Here is a 22,660-nt window from a genome sequence, read left to right on the forward strand (position 1 = left end):
CTGGTACTTAGCTAGGATACCGCCACCCACTGGGCCCCTTTCACATGGCAGGTGGAACGAGGCTGTTTGGGAGGGTGTCCGCAGAAGGTGATGCCCCCTGTGCAGCTGGAGCGAGCCGCTAGAAGCTCCAGCACTGGCCCGTTATTGACAAATGGCCAGGATCCGGCAGACACTGTGATCTCTGCCTTTCTGGGGCTTGGGACACAGGGCGGCCTTGTTTGCACGTAGTGAGGGGGTGTGTGGGGGGAGAACAGTAGGCTACTGGCCAGACAACTCTCCAGTTCTGCTCTCAAGATTAGCAAGGGTAGGCAGCAGCAGCCTGCAGCCTCTGGTACTGAAAGGGGAGGTTTCAATACATGACCCTTCCTCAGAAGGCAGGTGGGAGAACTGGCAGCATGCCTGCTCCGAGCTCCTTCTCCAGGATCTATGGGGCAGAGGGTCCCATGGATTTCCTTATCCTAGGCACGGAAGAGTTAACAGCTTCCCTGGCATCACACCGCAGGGAGATACATGATCTCAGCAGCACTGCCTCGATCCATCCAGCCAGCTCTATCATCCTTTGCTTCCACAGCCCTTCATCCCAACCACTCTACAAACACACATCACTGGCTGCAGCCAATCAGCACAATCAGGGCAAAAAGGAAGTCAGGTCAGTTAAGGGGGCAACGCCCCACACTCCCAGGAACTGCCAAGCCCAGGCAAAGCAGAGAGGAGTCCAGTGCTGAAGGTCGCATCGTACAGAATCAAACCGTCCCCACTTCAAAGCAGAGAATCCTCACGAGGCGCTTTCACCCCACAGCCGCCGATCTACCAGAGCCCTGCAACGAGGTCTGGCCTAGCTCAGAGCATGAGCAGGAAATGTCTCCAGGCAACGAGTCCTGCACTTGCTTCTGCTCTAGCTGAAGAGGCTCCCCCCACCCCACTGTGATCCTTCCTCAGAGGCCGAGGAGGTGGTGCAGAGGGTCGGCTCCTTGGCATTTGGTATCTGACATGGTCTGGAGGATGCCCCAACCTGCATTTCCAGCTCTCATCCACCAGGGAGAGCACCACAGCCAGAGAAGCTGTGCCCCTGACCTGCTGGGTGGCCTTAGGCAGGGGCTTGCTCTCCTGTTGAGCAGCAGGTGCCCAGGGACTCAGCAGCCTTCCTGGTGGGCTAGTCCCGCTAAGGAGAGTGAGCATCTGCAGGCCATCGGCTCACTCGCCCACAGAGGAACCTGAGCGGACTGGTCTAAGCTATGGGGACAAAGCAGCAGGAGCCCAAAGAGCCAGTGGTGAGGAGCCCTGGACAGCTGTCTCCCTACATTGCTTTATTGTATTGCATTGATTCAGAGACAATCCTACATCCATGCAAAGAGACTATGGCTACAGTAAAGTCACATACGTAACAAGAGCCCAGCTTGGTTTTTCCCTTCTCATCTCCTTACCCTTGGGATTCAGGTGGGGGGTGTCGAGAGCATGAACAGGACATCAGCACTTTGCCCTGCCCAGGTTCCCGGCTAGGGACCCCCAGGGAAACTCTTTCCACAGGCTACCGAACATAATTGGAGGGACATGGCTGCTTGGGAGAATACCAGGTGGCAGTGCGAGTGCTTTCCACCATCCAGGTGCTGGAGCCTCAGCACCCCATGAGGCAGGGGAGTTAAGTGCCATCCCGTGCTCCAGCGGGGGACACGAAGCAGAGGGGAGTGATTTGCCCCAGGTCACGCAGTCAGCTGGTGACCAAGCTGAGATTGGAACCCAGGAGCTTGGCTCCCAGCCCTGGGCTCCACACACCAGATCGCGCTGCCTCAGGGAGATGACAGGGGAGCTGGGTTTAGGCGTCATTTACGCCCATGTTCTGCATTCGCCCTTCCAGGACACTATCGCCACCGGCTGGTTTCTTTTTGCTTCCTTCGTGCTGCTTCTTCTGTTTCTTGAAAGGTTCCTGGTCAATGGGAGCAGGTTTCACAAAGGGGATCATTTCCTTCAGCCCTGCCGAGAGACACAGGCAGTTACCCATGGTGAGAGCAGGCTAGGAACTTTGCTCTCCGGCTCTCCTGGCCTGAGAACCATTCCCCTTTACATCACCAAGGAAAGCCCTGCCCAGAAGCCCTCATTCCTCCAGTCCTCACAGCCACAACCTGAGAACTTGCAGAAGAGTCACATGGGAAGCAGTGGGGCCAAGGGGAGAAATCCAGGAGAGATATTAGCGCTGGGAAGGAATGAGCAGACTGGATTTGCTCCAGGCCAGCATCCCCCCTCGCCCTGCCTCTTCGGTGCTAGAACCTCTCTCCTACGCTACCAGGCGGGGGAGGAGACAGCAGACAGGGAGAGGTGGGTCAAAGCATAAAGCAGGGGTGCCACGTGAAGGGGTTTCCGAGTTGTACCTGGTGGCATGAAACCCTTCAGTTTTTCTGGCACGACGATGCCGTCCTGTGTCTGGTAGTTCTCCAGGATGGCACAGATCGTGCGGGTCGTGGCACACATGGTAGCATTTAGCATATGGACAAACTCCACCTGCAAGGACAAAGCCAGTGACCCCAGGAACAGGGCTTGTGAGGAGCCCTCGCCAAGGCCCGCAGGGTGCACCCCACAGACACACCAGCAGGCTAAGGAGCTGCTTCCCCTCCCCCAGAGGGGAGACCGATGCATCATTGACCAGGGAGCCCAATGGGAGGCACCACAGCAGCATTTCCAAATCAAGATTTCAGTTTGGGGCCAAAGTATTTACATATCTGAATTTTTGTCCCAACCCACTCAGAGTTATCCCTGGAAAATTTAGTTGAAAACTGAAGAGGGGGTAGGGGGAGGAGGTTCCCATCAAAATTTTCTGCAGAAGACACCTCCCCACCCCCAAATTTTCTGACCAGCTCTAACCAGGACCCAGCAGAGAGGATGGAGTGGCTGATGCTCAGGGCTGCTCAGCAAGGATCTCGCCCTTTGGAAGGAGGGGTGTGCTCTCCCAGGATGGAACACTGCGCTGGCAAGGAATACAGCTCTTCACTGTGAGGGGGAGAGCGAGGAACGCTGGAGCAAAGATCCCAGTGGGGAGAGCAGCTAGCCAGGCAGACACTGAGCATGCAGCAGCAGCAGAAGCCTTGGAGGTAACTGCTCCAAGATGGGTATTCAGCTGCCCCAGGATGCACATGGAGAGTAAAAGGGAGGTACTGAAATGACACCTACTTTGTCCATCATTTTCTTGGTCTGCCCATAGCGGATCCGCAGGCGACGGGCCTGGTAGTCTGTGCAGTTGGAGCAGGAGACCAGCTCCCGGAAGGCGCTCGACCCTGGGAACCAAGCCTCGAGGTCCAGCTTCTTACTGGCAGCGTGGTTCAGGGAGCCTGCGAGAGCGGGAGGCAGGTACTTGGGCTGGCTGGCAAGGCAGCAGCTGGATGGTAGCAGGGAGAATGCACCGAATGCTGCCTGCAACCCAGCAGTGGCTTTGCAGGGACAGAGGGCAAAGCCTGCCCTGCAAAGTTACTTGCCCAACTGCTGCGCTCTGGTTTCACCACAAACGATTATGGGGCCTAGAGACCCGGGTGACAGGCACCTTAGAAACCCCCGAGACACAGCGCCATAGCGAAGACTAGTACTTAGGGTTCTGCAGGACTCTAGGCAATGGGGATTCTCCTGGAAGAGGAAGATCTAGGGCTGATTCTCTTCCAGCCCCCTTTCTGCCACTGCTCCGGGGTGGGGCTTGGAGCGTCAATTCCTGCTGGATGATCCTCTGGCCCACCTCGCACTCAGAGTGGCTCCTGGGCTAGGCTTCCCTGTTCTCCCCTTCCTATGCCAGCTCCTCAGGGGAGAAGGAGCCTGGCCAGTGAGCAGGGACCGGATAGGTGATCAGACCTACCCGACACGAATGCCATTCCCGCCCAGCCCCACTCCGGATGTACTTTATCAGCTCCCCTTCCCACGCCCCAGTGCAGTGCAGCAGCTCTACACGGGCCCTGTGCCCCGGAGAACCTGTAGTACCTTCCCCTCTCGGTCCCTTGTTTTAAAGAGGGATGAAGGCTGAATAAGTGAACTGTGAGAAAGAGCCTCAGCACACCAACCGCTGCACAGCAGCCTCCAAGATCTGCCGGGTGACGTCTGCTCCAAACTGCCACCTGTCAAGGGGACCTGCCTCATTAGCCACCTGCCATTGCTAACAACAAAGGCAAAGTCAAGCCAACTTGCCAAGCCTTACAAGAGACAAGAGCGTCGTGCTCGGCTCTCGCCCAGCTCTTCCAGCTCATACAGGGTTACAAGGCATTCGGCCTGGGTGGGCCTTCTGAGAAACCAGGGGCACCGCCATATTGAGGCTCAGCCAGACGACAGAGGCCAGGTCTACACTGCACAGCGGTGTCAGGAGGGGGGTGAGAGAACCGTACTACCAGCCAACAAAGCTACACTGGCAAACCCCCACAAGAGGGCTTCTGCTGACCTCCTCGGTGAAGGTGGTGTCACTCTGCCAACAGAAAAACTCCCACGACCTGGCTTGTCCATATTGATGCTAGGGGGGTTTGCCAACACAGAGCTGTGAGGGAGCAGGGCAGATTTGACCTGGGAATGTAGCCTGGGAGTTACATTGAGCTACCCGAGCTGTAACCTGAGCCAGGAAGGGGGGTGGGAGAAGTGACACCTTCTGCCTGGAGACGGAACAAAGGAGAGGAGGAGCAGAGGGGAGGGGGGAGAGAGCTGCTGGAGGGATTTGGGAATTTTTCAGTTTGGGCAGGGAGGTGCAACGCAGGGAACCCCAAGCTAGGGTCTAAGCTCCCTGCACTCCCCAAGAGGACTTGATTGAGGGTCCTGGTTGTATCTACAAGCTCTGCTGTAGATTGTGTTCCTGTTATCCAATAAACCTTCCGCTTTACTGGCTGGCTGAGAGTCACGGTGAATCGCAGGAAGCTGGGGGTACAGGGCCCTGAGTCCCCCACACTCCGCGACAACTGGTGGTAGCGGTGAGATCTACTGCACCCCGTGGACGGCGCTTCCTGCAGTAAGTGACTGGGGAGCAGTAAAACAAAGGGGGATCGACGGGGACCAGGTGGGCTGAAGAGTCAGAGAGAGACGGTTTCAGGGGGCGATTAACCCCTGGGAGTGTGTGACCAGTGAGAAGGACTTTTGCAGTAACAGAGTCCCCCGGGGGATCGCAGCGAGTGGTCCCGGGATGGAGGAGTCTGCAGCTCGACCCTGGCAGCGAGGTGGTGACCTGAAGAAGGGCTGGCACACTAGGGGTCCCCCTGGAACGGTGGAACGCGGAGAGCACAGGCCAACGAGTGGCCAACAGGAGGATGTATGCTAAACGCCTTAAGAGCAACCTGGTGGAGCTGTGCGGGCAGAGGGGGCTGCGCATTGGGAGGTCCACCAAAGAACAGCTAATTGCCCAGCTCGAGGAGAGGGATCGCTTGGATGAACCGAGCCCTGTCCCTGAGAGAAGCCGCCCGGCGGATGCAGCGTGGGCCCCGGGGCCTGACATGGCTGGGAGGGGTCAGACTGCTGCCGAGGACATCCCGAGACTCTGCCTACCTATACCTAGGGGAGGGGTTGGGGGAAGCCCAGCGAATACCGAGGGCACCCTGACCCCGGCGGCCAGCAGGGGATCGTCCCGGCAGAGCTCCCCATCCCGAAAGCGGATGCGACTGGAATATGACAGGGAGCTGAGACTGAAAGAGTTCGAGTTAAGGCAGCAAGAACTGAAGCATGAGCAGGAAGAGAAGGAGAAACAACATCAGCATGAGCGGGACCAACGTCAGCATGAGGAGAACCAAAGTCAGCATGAGCTGGAACTGGCCAGGCTGAGGAGCAGTGGGGCCCCGGCTGCGGTGAGCAAGTGGGGACCCAAGACTGCAAAGAGCTTTGATAAGTGCTTCCTGGCCCAGCGTAAGAAGGGGGAGGACATAGATACCTTCCTGACGGCCTTTGAGAATACCTGCAAGCTGCTCCAGGTTGACCCTGCAGACAGGCTCCAGTTTCTCATCCCCTCACTGGACTCCACAGCCAGGGAGGTGTACAGCCGACTGAAAGGGGCGGAAACAGGGGACTACGAACTGTTCAAAAAGGCCCTGCTCCGCGAGTTTGGGTTGATCCCTGAGACGTACCGGAAAAGGTTCCGGAGTCAGCGTAAAACCCATGAGGTCACATACCTACAACTAGCCAACCAGGCGCAGGGGTATGCCCGCAAGTGGACAGCTGGGGCCCAAACTAAAGAGGACCTGCTTGACCTATTTGTACTGGAGCACGTGTATGAGCAGTGCCCATCTGACCTGAGGCGATGGTTGATGGACCAAAAGCCAGAGAACCCGCAGCATGCAGGCCAGCTGGCCGACGAGTTTGTGAACAGTCGGGCCGGGGATAACCGGGAGGAGTCCCAAAGGAACAGGCCCGCCACAACGCAGAGAGAGAGAGAGAGTCACCATGGGACCTCCCAGCGAGGAAATATGGAGAACCCCCACCAAAGGGGAACATCCAGCATCAGGTCCATCCGACCCGCTCAAGGGGACCCACGGGACATGGGCTGTTATCACTGTGGTCAGAGAGGCCACATACGGGCCCAGTGCCCCAGGCTCAGGGACAGACTGAGCAGACCGAACCCACAGAGGGTTGACTGGGTAAGAGACCCAGCCGGGCGAGAGGCAGCATTCCCAGGGAAGGGGGGCTGGCAGAGTACCACCTGCTAAGGAGGGAGGAGAGCTCCAGGCCAGCTCCTCTGGGGGGCTGGATGCTCCAGACTCAGGGTTTTCGGTTTACAGGGTGGGCACGGGGCTGCCCCTCCGGAGAGAGTGCCTTGTTCCCCTGGAGGTGGATGGGAGGAAGGTCAATGGATACTGGGATATAGGCGCAGAGGTAACGCTGGCCTGGCCCGAGGTGGTGGCCCCAGATCGGGTGGTGCCCGACACCTACCTGACCCTGACGGGGGTGGGTGGGACCCCATTCAAGGTGCCTGTGGCGAGGGTACACCTGAAGTGGGGGGCCAAGGAGGGCCCCAAGGATGTGGGGGTGCACCACCATTTGCCCACTGAGGTGTTGATGGGGGGGGACCTGGAGGACTGGCCAAGCGACGCTCCGGGTGCCCTGGTCGTGACCCGTAGTCAGAGCCGGCGAGGGGCACTGCACCCTGACCTTGGGAAGGGTACCTTGCCCAAGGCGCAGGACCCTAACCTGGTGGGGAGGGACCGCCCAGGGACACAGCTCAGACCCAGCCGGCGAGAGAGAGCAGGTGCGCCCAGCCCTGTCCCAGCTGCTGAGTTCCAGAAAGATCCCTCCTTGCAGAAGATAAGGGACCTGGTGGACCTCAGGGCGGTACAGACCATGGGGAGAGGCTGCCAGGAGAGGTTCCTGTGGGAGAAGGGGTTCCTGTACCGAGAATGGGCTTCCCCAGGGGAAGTGGAGTTGTGGGGGATCAGGAGGCAGCTGGTGGTTCCCCAGAACTTTCGCCACAAGCTACTGTACCTGGCCTATGACATCCCTCTCGTAGGGCACCAGGGAATCCGGCGCACCAGGCAGAGGCTGCTACAGAACTTTTACTGGCCTGGAGTCTTTACCAACGTCCGACAGTACTGCCGATCCTGTGACCCCTGTCAGAGGGTGGGGAAGGCCCAGGACAAGAGGAAAGCAGCGTTGTGGCCTTTGCCCATCATAGAGGAGCCTTTCCAGAAGGTGGCTATGGACATAGTGGGACCTCTCAGCAAGACGACCCGGTCAGGGAAGAAATATATTCTGGTGGTGGTAGATTTCGCCACTCGCTACCCCGAGGCAGTGCCCTTATCGTCCATCAAAACAGACACTGTGGCAGATGCGCTGCTCACCATTTTCAGCCGAGTGGGGTTTCCCAAGGAAGTCTCATCAGACCAAGGGTCCAACTTCATGTCGGCCCTACTCCGGTGCTTGTGGGAGAAATGTGGGGTCCGGCACAACTGGGCCTCAGCGTATCACCCCCAATCCAACGGGCTGGTGGAGAGGTTCAACGGGACACTAAAGATGATGCTAAAAACCATTTATGAACCAGCACCCGCAGGACTGGGACAAGTACTTACCTCACCTGCTGTTCGTGTACAGGGAGGCACCCCAGGAGTCTACCGGGTTTTCGCCTTTCAAACTGTTATATGGAAGGCGGGTAAGGGGGCCCCTGGACCTGATGAGAGACGAAAGGGAGGGGAAGGCCCCTCCTGATGGAGAGTCGGTGGTGGAGTATGTCCTGACCTTCCGGGAGCTCATGGGCCTGGCCAGGGAGAATCTGGCCCGAGCCCAGAGGAAGCAGAAGGTCTGGTATGACCGCACGGCGCGGGCCCGCGCCTTCGCCACTGGGGATCAGGTGATGGTCCTCATCCTTGTGAGGAAGAACAAACTCCAGGCCGCATGGGAAGGGCCCTTCAAGGTTGTCAAGCAACTAAATGAGGTAAACTATGTGGTGGAGCTGTCGAACCGGGCGCACCACCGCCGGGTGTACCATGTAAATATGATGAAGCCATATTATGACAGGGGGAATGTGGTGTTGGCCGTGTGTGGGCACTGGGAGGAGCAGGGAGATGACCCTTTAGTAGATCTATTCCCTGGGACAAGAGCTGATTCCCCCCTGGAAACAATTCCCCTCTCTGACCAGCTAACCCCTACCCAGCAAGCTGAGATTGGAGGGGTGCTGCATCTGTACTGACAGCTGTTTTCCAACCAGCCTGGACGCACTAATCTGACAGTCCACCAGGTGCAGACAGGATCGCACCCGCCTATAAAATGCTCCCCCTTCCGAGTCACAGGGAAAACTGCTCAGGACCTGGAAAGAGAGGTCAATGACATGCTGGCTTTGGGGATGATCCAGCCATCTTCCAGTCCTTGGGCCTCGCCGGTGGTGCTGGTCCCCAAAAAGGACGGGTCAATCCGGTTCTGTGTGGACTATCGGAAGCTCAATGCCATCACTGTAGCCGATGCCTACCCCATGCCCAGGCCTGATGAGCTCCTAGACAAGCTGGGAGGCGCTCGGTACCTGACCACCATGGATCTTACTAAGGGCTATTGACAAGTGCCGCTGGATGCAGATACCAGGCTGAAATCGGCCTTTATCCCCCCTCTGGGGCTCTATGAGTTCCTGACCCTGCCTTTCAGCCTCAAGGGTGCGCCAGCCACCTTCCAGTGCCTGGTGGATCAGCTACTGAGGGGGATGGAGAGGTTTGCTGTGGCATATATTGACGACATCTGCGTCTTTAGCCAGACCTGGGAGGACCATGTGTCCCAGGTTAGACAAGTGCTGGACCGACTCGAGGAGGCTGGGCTGACCATAAAAGCTGAGAAGTGCAAGGTGGGGATGGCTGAAGTATCCTACCTAGGTCACCTAGCCAAAGTGGAGGCTATCAGAGATTGGCCTGCCCCCCAAACCAAAAAGCAGCCAGGCCTTTATTAGGAAGGCGGGATACTATCGAAGGTTCATGCCCCACTTTAGCGCCAGAGCCGCCCCCATCACTGAGCTGTGCAAGAAGGGGAAGCCAGACAATGTGGTCTGAACCAAGGAGTGCCAGGAAGCGCTCCGGGCACTGAAGGAGGCTCTGGTCAGTGGCCCAGTTCTGGCAAACCCAGACTTTGACAAGCCCTTTTTGGTGTTCACCGACGCCTCAGACACGGGACTGGGGGCGGTGTTAATGCAGGAGGATGAAAAGGGGGAGAGACACCCAATCGTGTACCTGAGCAAGAAGTTGCTACCCCGGGAGCAGAACAACGCGGCCATCGAGAAGGAATGCCTGGCCATGGTATGGGCCCTCAAGAAACTAGAGCCATCTCTCTTTGGACGACACTTCACCGTGCACACCGACCACTCTCCTCTGACCTGGCTGCACCAGATGAAAGGAGCCAACGCCAAGCTCCTGAGGTGGAGCCTGCTCCTGCAGGATTATGACATGGACGTGGTCCATGTGAAGGGAAGTGACAACTTGATAGCGGATGCGTTGTCCTGGAGAGGGGGCTCTGAACTTCCCCAGGTCACTGGTCAGAGTGACCCCGCTCAGTTCAGTCTTGAAGGGGGGAGAGATGTGACGGAGCAGGGAGCAAGGCAGATTTGACCTGGGAATGTAGCCTGGGAGTTACATTGAGCTACCCGAGCTGTAACCTGAGCCAGGAAGGGGGGTGGGAGAAGTGACACCTTCTGCCCGGGAGACGGAACAAAGGAGAGGAGGAGCAAGGGGAGGGGGGAGAGAGCTGCTGGAGGGATTTGGGAATTTTTCAGTTTGGGCAGGGAGGCGCAACGCAGGGAACCCCAAGATGGGGTCTAAGCTCCCTGCACTCCCCAAGAGGACTTGATTGAGGGGTCCTGGTTGTATCTACAAGCTCTGCTGTAGACTGTGTTCCTGTTATCCAATAAACCTTCCGCTTTACTGGCTGGCTGAGAGTCACGGTGAATCGCAGGAAGCCAGGGGGACAGTGCCCTGAGTCCCCCACACTCCGTGACAAGAGCCACCAGGCAAAACATCTGTCAGAGCTAACGGGCAGAAGGGGCCGCCAAATCGTGTGACCTCCTGTACATCACAGATCCCCCAGTGTAGACACAGCCTTAGCAAGAGGAGCTTCAGGCTCAGGTTCAGATTCCCAGCTAAGGCTGGTTCAAGCCACACCCTAAGCGTTCGATGGTACGCCCACATGTCGAATACTGCGTACAGATGTGGTCTCCTCATCTAAAAAAAGATATATTGGCACTAGAAAAGGTTCAGAAAAGGGCAACTAAAATGATTAGGGGGTTGGAACATGTCCCATATGAGGAGAGATTAAAGAGGCTAGGACTCTTCAGCTTGGAAAAGAGGAGACTAAGGGGGGATATGATAGAGGTACATAAAATCACGAGTGATGTGGAGAAAGTGGATGAGGAAAAGTTATTTACTTATTCCCGTAATATAAGAACTAGGGGTCACCAAATGAAATTAATAGGCAGCAGGTTTAAAACAAATACAAGGAAGTTCTTCACTCAGCACAGTCAACTTGTGGAACTCCTTACCTGAGGAGGTACTGAAGGCTAGGACTATAACAGCGTTTAAAAGAGAACTGGATAAATTCATGGTGGTTAAGTCCATTAATGGCTATTAGCCAAGATGGGTAAGGAATGGTGTCCCTAGCCTCTGTTTGTCAGAGGGTGGAGATGGACGTCAGGAGAGAGATCACTTGATCATTGCCTGTTGGTCCACTCCCTCTGGGGCACCTGGCATTGGCCACTGTCGGTAGACAGGATACTGGGCTAGATGGACCTTTGGTTTGACTTGGTACGGCCGTTCTTATGATCTCGCCGTTCTTATGATCTCTCCCCTCCCTGCTGTCACTCAGCTTGCCTCTACACCAGCCAGAAGGGGCAGTGGGAGCACGCGGCACGAACCTGTCTTCTCTGCAGCACCTCACCCCCGCTGGGAGGAGACAGGGACCAGAAACCAACCCCCGGCACCTGTATTCCTGAAGCATGTAGGAGCCCAGTCAGGGCCCCATTGCTGTATGTTAGCTCAGCACCTAGAAAGACAACAGGGGGAGCAAGACAGCTGGGGGGTGGGGAAAGCACAAGGTAACGGTGATGGCGTAGCATGTGGAACAAACTGGCAGCCTCGGCCCAGCAGTGCCTAACCAACACTCCTGCAGCTTTCAACTCCCCCGCGTGGCCACGCAGATGCTGCTAGCAGGTCACAGCAGTTCCTTCCCCAGAGGAAGGGACGAGCCATTTCAGACTCAATACAAGTCAATGATTAGCTTTTCCCAAGTGAGCTCTCTATCCCTCCAAGATTGCTCTGACCATGGCTAGGCAGGGCACTACCCGGAGCTGGGGCACAGCCACTGCAGTGTATGTCCCTGAAGTGTTACTGCACAGTGACCACCAAGGAAACGGGTCATTTTGGGCTCCTTCCCGACCACGCCAGCCACAGTTTCCAGCAGGCTATGGGACAACGGTGCGCAGAGGCTGAGCCCATCGCGCAGGGTGCTGTACACAGTCTAACCAGAGGCACAGGGGGGCGGGGCTTGCCCAAGCTCACCCATAGGTCGGAAGCCAAGCCAGGACCAGAGCCAGGGCTGGCTCCTCTGACACTGCCCTGCCCACTCGCCTCCTGCCTTGGCCTCTGTCCTTCAATGGCAGGCTGGTCCTGTCACATTACCCCTACAGAGAGGAGCGTGTGCACCCCGGACCAGGAGAGCAGAGTTCCGTACCTGAGACAATATTGACGATGTGGTAAGGAATGCCCAGCGACTGGTAGAACTCCTCAGCAGTCGCGATCATTTCATCAAACATCTCCCAGGACTTGTTGTCATGAGGCGACGCAAAGATAAACTGCTCAATCTGGGGGCGAGGAGAGAGAAGCTACTAACAATGTGCAGAGGGTAGGACTGCATGTCTTAGTGTGCTGCTGCTCACAGGTGGGGCAAGGCCCAGGAATGGTGGATTCAGAGAACGGGAACCAGAAGACAAGGAGATGATTGCAGTAGGGAATGTTTTCTCCAATGTCTGTCTCACGGAATTCCAGTGTAACAAACCAACAGTGACGGGAAATGACAGCAGGCCTGGAAACTGCTAGCAATTTATACTGACAGACCCCTAAAGGAGCCACAAAGACCTTTGCAGTCTCACAAATCTGTAACTACTTTACTCTTTACTAGGAAGAGACCAGCAGCAGCCTATCGCACCACTCCCCAGAGGGGGCTTTCTGGAGTCACTCTTGTTCCGAGGATACTGAATTTGCAGACCCCCCTCAGATCACGTAGCGAGGGGGCTCTGCAGCTCCCCTCTGCTCCAAGGCATTAATTACTCATTTTCCCTTCAAATACCCTACACCTGGGAGGAAAGACCCAGAGCCCATTCTTATCTACTCTCATCCTGCAAATATTTCCCAGCTAACTGGCTAGCAACGCATCCCTTTACCTTTTCAAACTGGTGCACCCGGAAGATGCCTCTGGTGTCACGGCCGTGCGAGCCAACTTCCTGCCTGAAGCAGGTGGACAGCCCAGCATATCTGATGGGCAGATCCTCCGGCTTCAGCCACTCATCCCTGTGCAAAGCTGCAATTGGCTGCTCAGAGGTAGCAATCAGGTACTTCTCATCGACCGAGCTGTCCTCTGATTTCTCACTGCCCTTGCCAATGACCTGGAGATGGGGGTTGAACAGCACTCTGTCAGCGTACCAGAGCAGAACACACAACAGCCTCAGCAACGCAGACCTGGGCCCCAGGAATAGCAAGAGCCAGAGGCTATAAGGATCCTTTGCCATGGCAAACACTAACAGAAAACTGTACTTGGCTTGCTGGCATCAGGATGCACAAGCCCTTCCTTGCAGCTTACCTTATAAAGCTCCTCATCAAACTGACTGAGCTGAGCCACCTCCTGCATCACCTCTTTCCTCATGAAGAAGGGTGTGTAGATAGGGGTGTATCCCTTGCTGAGCAGGGTCTGCAGAGCATACTGGATCAGCGCCTGCTCAAGGAAAACCAGGGCACCCTACAAACACAAGATAAGCCTCTCAGGTCACATGAAGGACTAATGGCTCGGATTCTAGAGGTGCTGAGTGCATGCGACTCTTGTCCTGTGTACTGAGCTCCTCTGACGACCAGGCCAGAAGTGCCTAAAACAGCTCAACTTAGAGAACGGAGCCAATAACTAGGACAGAAAAAGGAGTCCAAACCGATGGTACCTGAGGACAAACAATGGTGATGGGCTTACCCCATGCAAGTCTTGGTCCAAAATGTTTTATACACAGCCATGACATGGAGTGTCTCAAGCTGAAAACATGCTTAGCAACAGCAGCAGACATGCAGCACTAGTCATACTACCACTAGCCCAGTCTGACACCCTTTGATTGTGGCACGTGCAGCTGTCTTTAGAAAGCTAATGCAAGGCTGAATTCCACCAGTCGTGCAGAGTCTCCCTCTGCCTAGTACACAATCAGCACCGGAAAATGCCCTTGTGCCCACTGCAGGATTAGAGGGAGGTACAGCACAAATGGCAGGAAAGCAGCAGATCTCTGGTACAAAGCCAGGTGGTTTGTTCTGTGTCTGTCTGATTCCTTTTCCTGCGTCCCAGAACCAGGAAGGTTTGGGGCTCGGGGCTCTCACCTTCAGGAAGTACCCTCTGCTTCCAGCTACTATGGCCCCCTTTTCTCCCTCGTAGCCATCCACCATCACCACCAAGTCCACGTGGGAGTACTTCTTCTTCACCGTGCAGTCTCCCCAGATCCTCTCCACTCGGTTATCTGCATCCTGCATGCAAGGCAAGATGAGGAAAACAAGGGCTCACTTGGAAGTCTCCTCTCATACCTGCTCCCACCAGGCCAGGCCCAGTGCGGGGTGTAGAACCCTGGGCCAGCGTGTTCTGCGGAAGCCAGGTAAGGAGTGAAGAGGGAGTGGTTAGGCCCTCATTCCTCTCCCTACCTTTCCCCACAAGGGTCAGTGCTCAGGCCTCAGGCATCTCCCAGTGGAGAGCATCAATACTTGTCTGAGCGCTTGCCACAGCTGTTACTGGACTCAACCCGAGGGGCTCCCTCACCTTGGGATTGGCTCTGCAGTTTCCATAGCGACTAAATCCAGGCAACTGACAGACACAGCTCGGAACCCTAATGCTGATCCCTGCCGGCAGCATATTATGATGTCATTGGCTGCCGGCCCAGGCCAATTGTATTCCTGGAGTTAAACATTCTTGCTGGGTGAATGCAATGGGCAAGGGCAGATCCCAATGTTTGGCTCTGCCTAAGTTTCCCATGTATGCACTAAACAATGGTGGAGAGTTCCACACTGGCTGAGCGGGTCTTTGTGTTCAGTTAGCTCCTTCACTGCAGGACACCCTGTCTTGTAATGCAGATTTCATTCACTCCCTACCCGATCTCAGCAACCTCTCGCAACAGGGACCTAGCTGACTGTGTCTGTGGTCACTTTGATGTGCTGTGCATGGCTGTTTCAAGCTGACTGTACGTTACTTCCCAAAACCTGCCAGAGACATCGTCTACATAGAGGGGATGCATTTGGCTCCTACCTCGTCGTTGCTGATGGGCACAGAGGGGTGGAGGAGGTTTCCAATTTCTCGGAGGCTTTCAAACCGCTCCGCCTCCAGTTTCACACGCTCGGCGTCGCACTTCAGGATGGCTTCGTCAATGAGAACACGGACTTTCTTAATCTGGGTTACCTGAAGACCCTGTTACACACAAATCACTGGGCATGTCACTATACAGCTTAAACAACGGAAAATGAGCACTATGCTCATGAAAAGGGCCAAAGAAGTTTTTTTAAGTAGCGCAAACCATTCTGATCTTTGCCTAACCAGCCTGGCTTTTGCAGAGGTAAATGACGTTTCACTAATCAGACAGACTTTGCTGAATATGTCAATAAAGTATTGGATAAAGGAGAACCAGTTGACAATTTATTTAGGCTGTCAAAGGCCTTCGACAAAGTTCCTCACAAGAGGCTACTACAGAAGCTATGTCATCACGGAGTGAGAGACAAAGTACACCTCTACCCCAATAGAACGCTGTCCTCGGGAGCCAAAAAAAAAAAAAAAAAAAAAAAATCTTACCGCATTATAGGTGAAACCGCGTTATATCGAACCGCTGGAGTGCGCAGCCCTGCCCCCCCGGAGCGCTGCTTTGCCGCATTATATCCGAATTCGTGTTATATTGGGTCGCGTTATATTGGGGTAGAGGTGTATTGTCATAGATCAAAAACCGGCTAAGAGGCAGGAATCAGAGTAGGAATAAACAGTTAGTTTTCACCATGGCAGAAGATGAAGTTGCCTTAAAGTTTCTCATTAGGCCCACCATTACTTCATGTATTTATTAGTGATCTGGAAACAGGGGTGAGCAGTGAGGTGCAGATGACATAAGTTATTTAGGTCAGTCCAATCCAGAGAGAACTGTGAGGAACTTCGGAGGGACCTAATCAAGCTAGGGGAATGAGCAGCAAAATGGCAGATGAAGCTAAATGTTGATAAATCCTAAATACTACACTTGGGATGGAATAATTTGAACAACTCATAAACCTTACAAGGTTCTAAATTCACTAGATCAACTCAGGAAAGGGACCCGGGCATCACTGTAGCCCACTCAATGGAGACCTCTGCTCAATGTGCAGCTGCAGCCAAAAAGCAAATAAAATCTTAGGATGCAAAAGGAAAGGGATTGGAATCATATGGGAAATATCTTGATGCGATTACATAAATCGAGTGTGCCTCCTTTAGAAAACCGTGCGCCGTCCTGGCCATCGCATCTCAAAAAGGAGGATTAAAGGGGTTCAGAGAACAGCAACAAAAATGATTAGGGCAATGGTAAAACTGATCTGAAGAGAGATTGACGAGACTACGATTGTGACCTTAGGAAGGGGGGGGGAATAAGAGGAGCCATGAGTAAGTCTATAAAACTAATGATTGGTTTAGAGAAGGGAGATCAGAAGCTTCTGTTCTCCGTCTCACAACACAAGAACAAAGGGACATGCAAAAAAACGGAGAAGTGGTAAATCCACAACTAATACAAGGAAATACCTTTTCATGTGTGTGATTGGCAATGAGTTTCATAGTTCAAAGGACGTTAAGGCCAAAATTTTAAGATAAAAAAGGGACTGAACACATATCTCTATGGATAAGAATATCTGGCTCTAATAGTGGATACTGTTGAATGTTGAATTTTGGACACAATAATATTCCTCGTGCCCGAGTGTTTCTTGTACCTGTCTCTAAAGCATCTGGTGCTGGCCACTGCTGGCAAGCGAGATACTGACTTAGCTGGACCAGAGTGCTGATCCAGTCTGACAATTCCTGTATTCACATTTTGGCTGAAAAACGGCACCTCCAGCAGCACAATGCTCCTCGTCTCCAGGCAGAGAAATTGGTTCAGTACAGACTGAGGAAAGAGAACCCCAGACTGAATCGCCAATAGCACTTTGGTGTGTTCCTCAGAGGTGTCCTATTAAAGTATTGTCTCAGCCTGACCTTACCTAGCTAACAAGATCTAACAGGTTCACAGCACAGAGTGATTTGGCTGGAGGTCGCTGACTGCAGAAGTACAGAATAGTCAGACTTCAGCCTGGAAGACGGTAAGATAAACAGGAATGAAAGAAAAGGCAGGCGGTCAATGGTCACTTTTCAGAGTGCCCACAGCCCCTGAAAGCTGGGGGTGTAACTCACCGCTAAGATGTCGGCAGTGAGGCCATCAAGATTTTGTGCATGTTCTGGTACTGACTCATCATCACCCTTGGGCTCTTTTTTCTGCAAAGGGAAGAATCAAGAAGAACAATGAGCATGCTAAGAACATATGTTGTAAGCAGTGACAAGGGTATGCACTACAGCTGCTGCAATGTGTGGAATCAGGACTGGGAGGAGAGGACCCAGGAGAGGATCTCAAACTTCATCTTATAAAGTGATCCACAGTATGACACAGAATGAAAATCATGGCTAGATTGTGCAGGGTAGTGGATTCTTCTAACTATAGAATCATAGAATATCAGGGTTGGAAGGGACCTCAGGAGGTCATCTAGTCCAACCCCCTGCTCAAAGCAGGACCAATCCCCAGACAGATTTTTGCCCCAGATCCCTAAATAGCCCCCTCAAGGATTGAACTCACAACCCTGGGTTTAGCAGGCCAATGCTCAAACCACTGAGCTATCCCTCCCCTCCATAACTAGCTATATGCTTTGGCACTACATCTGACATGTGAACAATTTTCTCAGGTCTATTGATGCAACAACCTTAATTTGACATTGTCAAAAATTTCTATGGACACTTTTTAGGTCATTCACTAAGCAAACTTCTTCCTACTAGAGGTCATCAACTGCAGGAAGATTAGACAGATTACACTGCTTTTCAACAAGACTAGAACAAATAGCACCACGTCAGCACTACCCTAGCACCGTGTTACCAGGGAAGACAGCTGCTATGATTTCATAGCACTCCTCTCTCTTACCTTCATTTTCTCACCTATCGTTTTGCTGCACAGGTTTTTCAGTTTGTTCAAGTTGTCTGCACGAAATCTGCCTGGAAAGGAGGCATTGGAGGAAAAAATAAACCAGTGATCTCCATAGTGAAACTACACATTTGGTAGCAGATTCAGAAACTTGTTGAGTTGTTATCCCTGTAGGTGATGTATCGCAGACACAAACAGTTCAGATACACAACTCATTCCCTCTTTACTTCAATTAGCTTTACAGATCTTATTCAGAGAGTTGGCAAAATGGAGAGGAGAAACTTGCCCTGAGCAGGCATTCCATAACCCGGAGGGAAAGAATGGCATCACAGCGGGAATAGGATTGAGAGATATACGGCTACCCCTCTGAAACCCTCTGCCACAAACTCATTGCATGCCCTTGGGCAAGTCAGTCCCCCTGTGACACCATTTTCCCAGCTATAAAGCAAAAGCAGTACTTCACTACCTCACAGAATCACTGGGTGGCTTAATTCAGACATGCACAGTCCCACTCACCCCCTGAGTGGAAGGTAAACTGTTCACTGTATCATTAGTCGGAGTGAGGGAGGAAATTTTATGCCTGAGATGGTAAATTTTCAGGGCTTGAAAACAATCCCTTCACCCCACTGGTCAGCATAGAGCAGAAAACACATGGCGAGAGGGTGAGGCAGCTCCTTCCACCCCTTCCAGATTCCAGAAAAAATGTCAATTTTCATTTAAAACATTTCCAGTTTCTTATGGGGGCTAAGACAGGCTCCCAAATGTTACCATGTACCAGAGCCTACAGAGACAGCTCCAGGGCCTCTGCTCAGCTTTCCCAAGCAGGCTCTTGTCAGTTTCACTGAAGATATTAAGACCTTTGGGAGAAACAGGAGAAACAGAAGAACTAGCTCATTTTCCTCCTCTGCTACTGTGTGGAAAAGCTGGAAGCAGCAACAGCAGATGCAGGAACCAGAATGGAGGGCTCATAAACATGAAGATCTGGGGCCAGATAGAACAGCAGAGACCTAGCCATCTTGGTGTTAGCCAGGGGCATGGGAAAAGGGGAAGGTGAACCTCCCTCCCTCACCCCACCCTTTAGCCAGGAGGTTCTGCAGCACAGGAACACCAGGAAGTGCCTACTCCCTTCCAGCCAGGGAAGTACAGAGGGAGGCTTGAAACTGATCAGAAACCTGTTAATTAGAGCAGTGGTCTCCAAACTTTTTTGATCGCGCACCCCTATCAGTAAAAAAATTTTGAGCACGCACCCCCTGCCGTGCCGAAGCAAAAAAAAAAAAAAAAAAAAAAAAAAAGCCGCTCGGACTCCCGCCCGAACTGCGTCCGGCTGGTCTGTCTAGTACTGTAGCTAATGGGGGTCTAGTTCATACCTTGTAAATACTGGTAACACTTATGTGGGGGGAAGGGGGAGAAGAGGGGGCTTAACAGATGTGTGATGTGCTTTGAGATCATTCAACCAGGAAGCTCAGATTTATATTGGTGGATATATATATATATATATAATATACACACACATACATACACACATATACACACACACACCATTAAAAAAAATGGATTAAAAGTGGTGTCACTGAATGATATTCTTCCAAGGTGCTCTGAATGCTAGGAACATCAGCAGAGAAACCAAAAAGCAAATTCTTCCAGCCCTTCTCTCCCAAATATAAAGTTGCATTCCCAGAGATCTGACAGTGCAAACGGATCGAATAGTGACTACTTTTGATCCGTGGCATGAATGAATCAGTTTCTACGCTAATTGCAGCTGGATTGCATCAGACGCATGAATCACCAATCCCCAAGCAGCATCCTGCCAAATAGTGCTCCCCTGCTTTAAATGCCAATGCACATTCACAGCACAGCTACTGAATGCAGAAAGGCTTCTCTTGCATCAAAGTGCTCACTCCCAAAAGCAGAGGACAGCCACTGCGACACTGCCTTCAGCCCAGAGCTTCACTACAGCAACCTCCTGCCTCCCTGTCTGCATTTAAGCAGCGCTGCCCAGATACGCAAGACATTAATACAGTGCATGCTGACAGCAAACAGTGCTGTCTGACAATGTGCATTAACCCAGCCCTCTTTCCATAATAAGGAAAGAGATTCTTCCACATAAAAGCAACTACATTAAAAGAACAGGAGTACTTGTGGCACCATAGAGACTAACATTAAAAGTGGGGTTAAAGACACTTTATTTAGCCAATGGCTTCACATTCTAATAATTACTATTGCTAAAAAAACCTCAACAACATAAGCTTCTCTATCCTAGAAATAGTGGCCTCTTTTGCAGATTCCCAGAGTGATCTGTCTCCCATTACAACTACATAAATTCATTAGCTACCATATTTACTCAACAAATAGGTGATCTTTAAATGGATCAATAAGTAACCCACAAAACATGAGGTTTCAGATTAGAAAGATCCCCTTGGCTAGTCTCAGTCCATGTGACATTTTCCTAAATCAGGCGCTGATTTACTTCTTCTCTCTGGTCACAGCTGCAGGACCAGAGCTGGGAAAAGCTTACTGGTCCTGAGAACACCTGTACTGGTCTGGCAAAGCATTTCCAGGACTGGTGAACCCATGACATATCAGACCCTAAAACAGGGGTTCTCAATCTTTTTCTTTCTGAGGCCCCCCAAACATGCTATAAAAACTCCACAGCCCAGCTGTGCCACAACGTTTTTTCTGCATATGAAAACCAGTGCTGGTGTTAGGAGGTAGCAAGGGGAACTTCCCAGGGCCCCACACCATAGGGGGCACTGTGAAGCTAAATTGTTCAGGCTTTGGTGTCAGTCCTGGGTGGTGGGGCTTGGGGCCACGGGCTGCAGTACTGCATGGCTGGACTTCGGCTTTCCGCCCTAGGCCCTAGTGAGTCTAATGCCAGCCATGCTTGGTGGCTCCCCTGAAACTGCTTGCGGCCCCCCCTGGGGGCCCAGGACCCCTGGTTGAGAACCACTGTCCTAAAAGTCACCTAATTCTTACTATTCTTCACACCCCAAACTTCACTTATGACATAGCCACCAGTAATCTCAGGAACTGCTGAAGTCAGAAGTCAATGCTTTAGGCAGTCAAAAGATGGGTTCCAATCTGTCAGATATTTCTAATTACTTATTACTACAGGACTCGGGCTATAGCGCTGGTTTGACTGGCTGCAGAAATCATGTGGAATTGAAGCGGGGCAAAACAGAACAAAATTGTCATTGTGCAGGCTGGATTCCAAGGTCAGGTAACCAGCCAGAGACCTGAGCACATGATACACACCCTTACGAAATCAGTGGGCTCCTACCAAAGGCAGCAACAATGAAAGGCCGAGATTACAGAGGGTCCAAGCACAGCAGCTCCACTGACTTCAATCTGCACAGCTCTGCTGGCTCAGGGGACGCTGTGTCCAGCCCGGCCCCAAAGGACTCTCAGCTGCTGGGGGCATCACTGCCTGCTCACCCTTAGGACAAAGGGACCCAGAACAGCCCTGCCTCGCTATGGGCACAATCCTGCGCTGACAGCTGCTGTCACCCTCACAGCCTACAAAAGTGGAGGGGGAGCTGAACGGGGCTATGGAGATGCAAGGGCTGGCCCACACCCAGAGGTCAACAGCCGGTGGCCCACGCCCAGGGACTCCCTTCTCCCTCACTGCAAGGGGAACCACACCCAGAGACCCCTCCCCCCAGTGCAAGGGGGGCCGCACCGAGAGCCCAGGGACCCCCTTCTCCCCCACTGCAAGGGGAACCACACCCAGAGCCCTGGGACCCCTCCCCACCAAATGCAAGGGGATCCCACTGGCTCCAGGGGAAGCGCCCGTTCGCGCATGCGCATCGCCCTGCAGCGGACCCCATCTGGCAGGGACCCGCTCCCCGGCCGCCACCTACATCGCCGCCAGGCCCCGTCCGCCTCCACCAGCGCGTCCACCAGCGCCGGGTCCTTGAAGCGCTTGATCTGCGTGTCCCGCACGCGGCCGGGATCCCCGCCTTTGTCGGCGCGGAACAGGTCCAGGTCTAGCACCATCGTGCCGGCGGCAGTGAGCAGGATGAGGGGAACGACACGTCGGCACTGCGCAGGCGCGGCAATGAGGAAACGGGTGACAGCGGAACGCGCAGATCCCGCCGGAAACGGGATGCAGGGCGCATGCGTAGGAACATCAAACTGGCAGTACAACTGCTCAGTACGCGTGCGCAGCTTTCCGGTGGAGGGTGCTAGAGCGCACCCTGCCGGCTCGCTGTAGGCTCGCAGGGGCGTCCAGCTGCAGCGTGCCCGCAGGCAGCCCCGCCCCGCCGGCCTTGTCCCGCCCCGGGAGCGGCCGTGGGCAGCACGTGGGGGCGGAGGTGTTGGAGTAATTTGTACAGTGGGGGGTGCTGAGAGCCATTGGACCAAACTGCAAACCCGGGATGTGACGGAATCCACTTCAAGCCGGCGGTGCAGCAGCCCCCCCAACACCCCTAGTTCCAGCACCTCTGCACGGGGTCCGCGTCCGAGCGCAGTGGGCCCAGCGTGATGGGCTGGAGCTTGGTGACTCCAGGGGTAAAACTCTCCTGGGCACGTGACCTCAGCCAACTTTCTACTTGACTAAATTGATCACCCTTGTCCCGCCTCCTGCCCCACCCCTTCTCTGAGGTCCAGACCTCCACACATTCTATCCCCGCTCCCTCACTAGCTGAGTTCATTTTCACCGGGCTGGCTTAGGGGGTGTGGGCTCTGGGGTGGGGCCAGAAATGAGGAGTTCAGGGTGTAGAAGGGGGCTCCCCCGCCTGAGGCAGTAGGTTGGGATGTGGGAGGGTACAGACTATGAATACAAGAAACTAGAGGAGCAGAGTCCCTTGATAGCAGCAATGC

At 53.7% G+C, this 22,660-nt stretch overlaps 1 protein-coding gene across 1 annotated transcript; it reads right to left on the bottom strand.

Annotated features, from left to right (window-relative positions):
- Nucleotides 1-1,264: 1,264 nt before the first annotated feature.
- Nucleotides 1,265-21,965, bottom strand: SARS1 (seryl-tRNA synthetase 1). The gene is made up of 11 exons (XM_005312203.4): nucleotides 21,700-21,965; nucleotides 17,843-17,913; nucleotides 17,068-17,148; nucleotides 14,929-15,087; nucleotides 14,016-14,159; nucleotides 13,246-13,401; nucleotides 12,830-13,051; nucleotides 12,121-12,250; nucleotides 3,163-3,320; nucleotides 2,367-2,496; nucleotides 1,265-1,971 (listed from the first exon to the last, which is right to left on the bottom strand). The coding sequence occupies exons 1-11, from the start codon at nucleotides 21,833-21,835 to the stop codon at nucleotides 1,814-1,816; spliced, it is 1,545 nt and encodes a 514-aa protein (XP_005312260.1). The 5' UTR covers nucleotides 21,836-21,965; the 3' UTR covers nucleotides 1,265-1,813.
- Between the last annotated feature and the right edge of the window lie 695 nt (nucleotides 21,966-22,660).

This window comes from Chrysemys picta, chromosome 4 (genome assembly GCF_011386835.1).
Source record: "Chrysemys picta bellii isolate R12L10 chromosome 4, ASM1138683v2, whole genome shotgun sequence".
NCBI lineage: Eukaryota > Metazoa > Chordata > Testudines > Emydidae > Chrysemys > Chrysemys picta.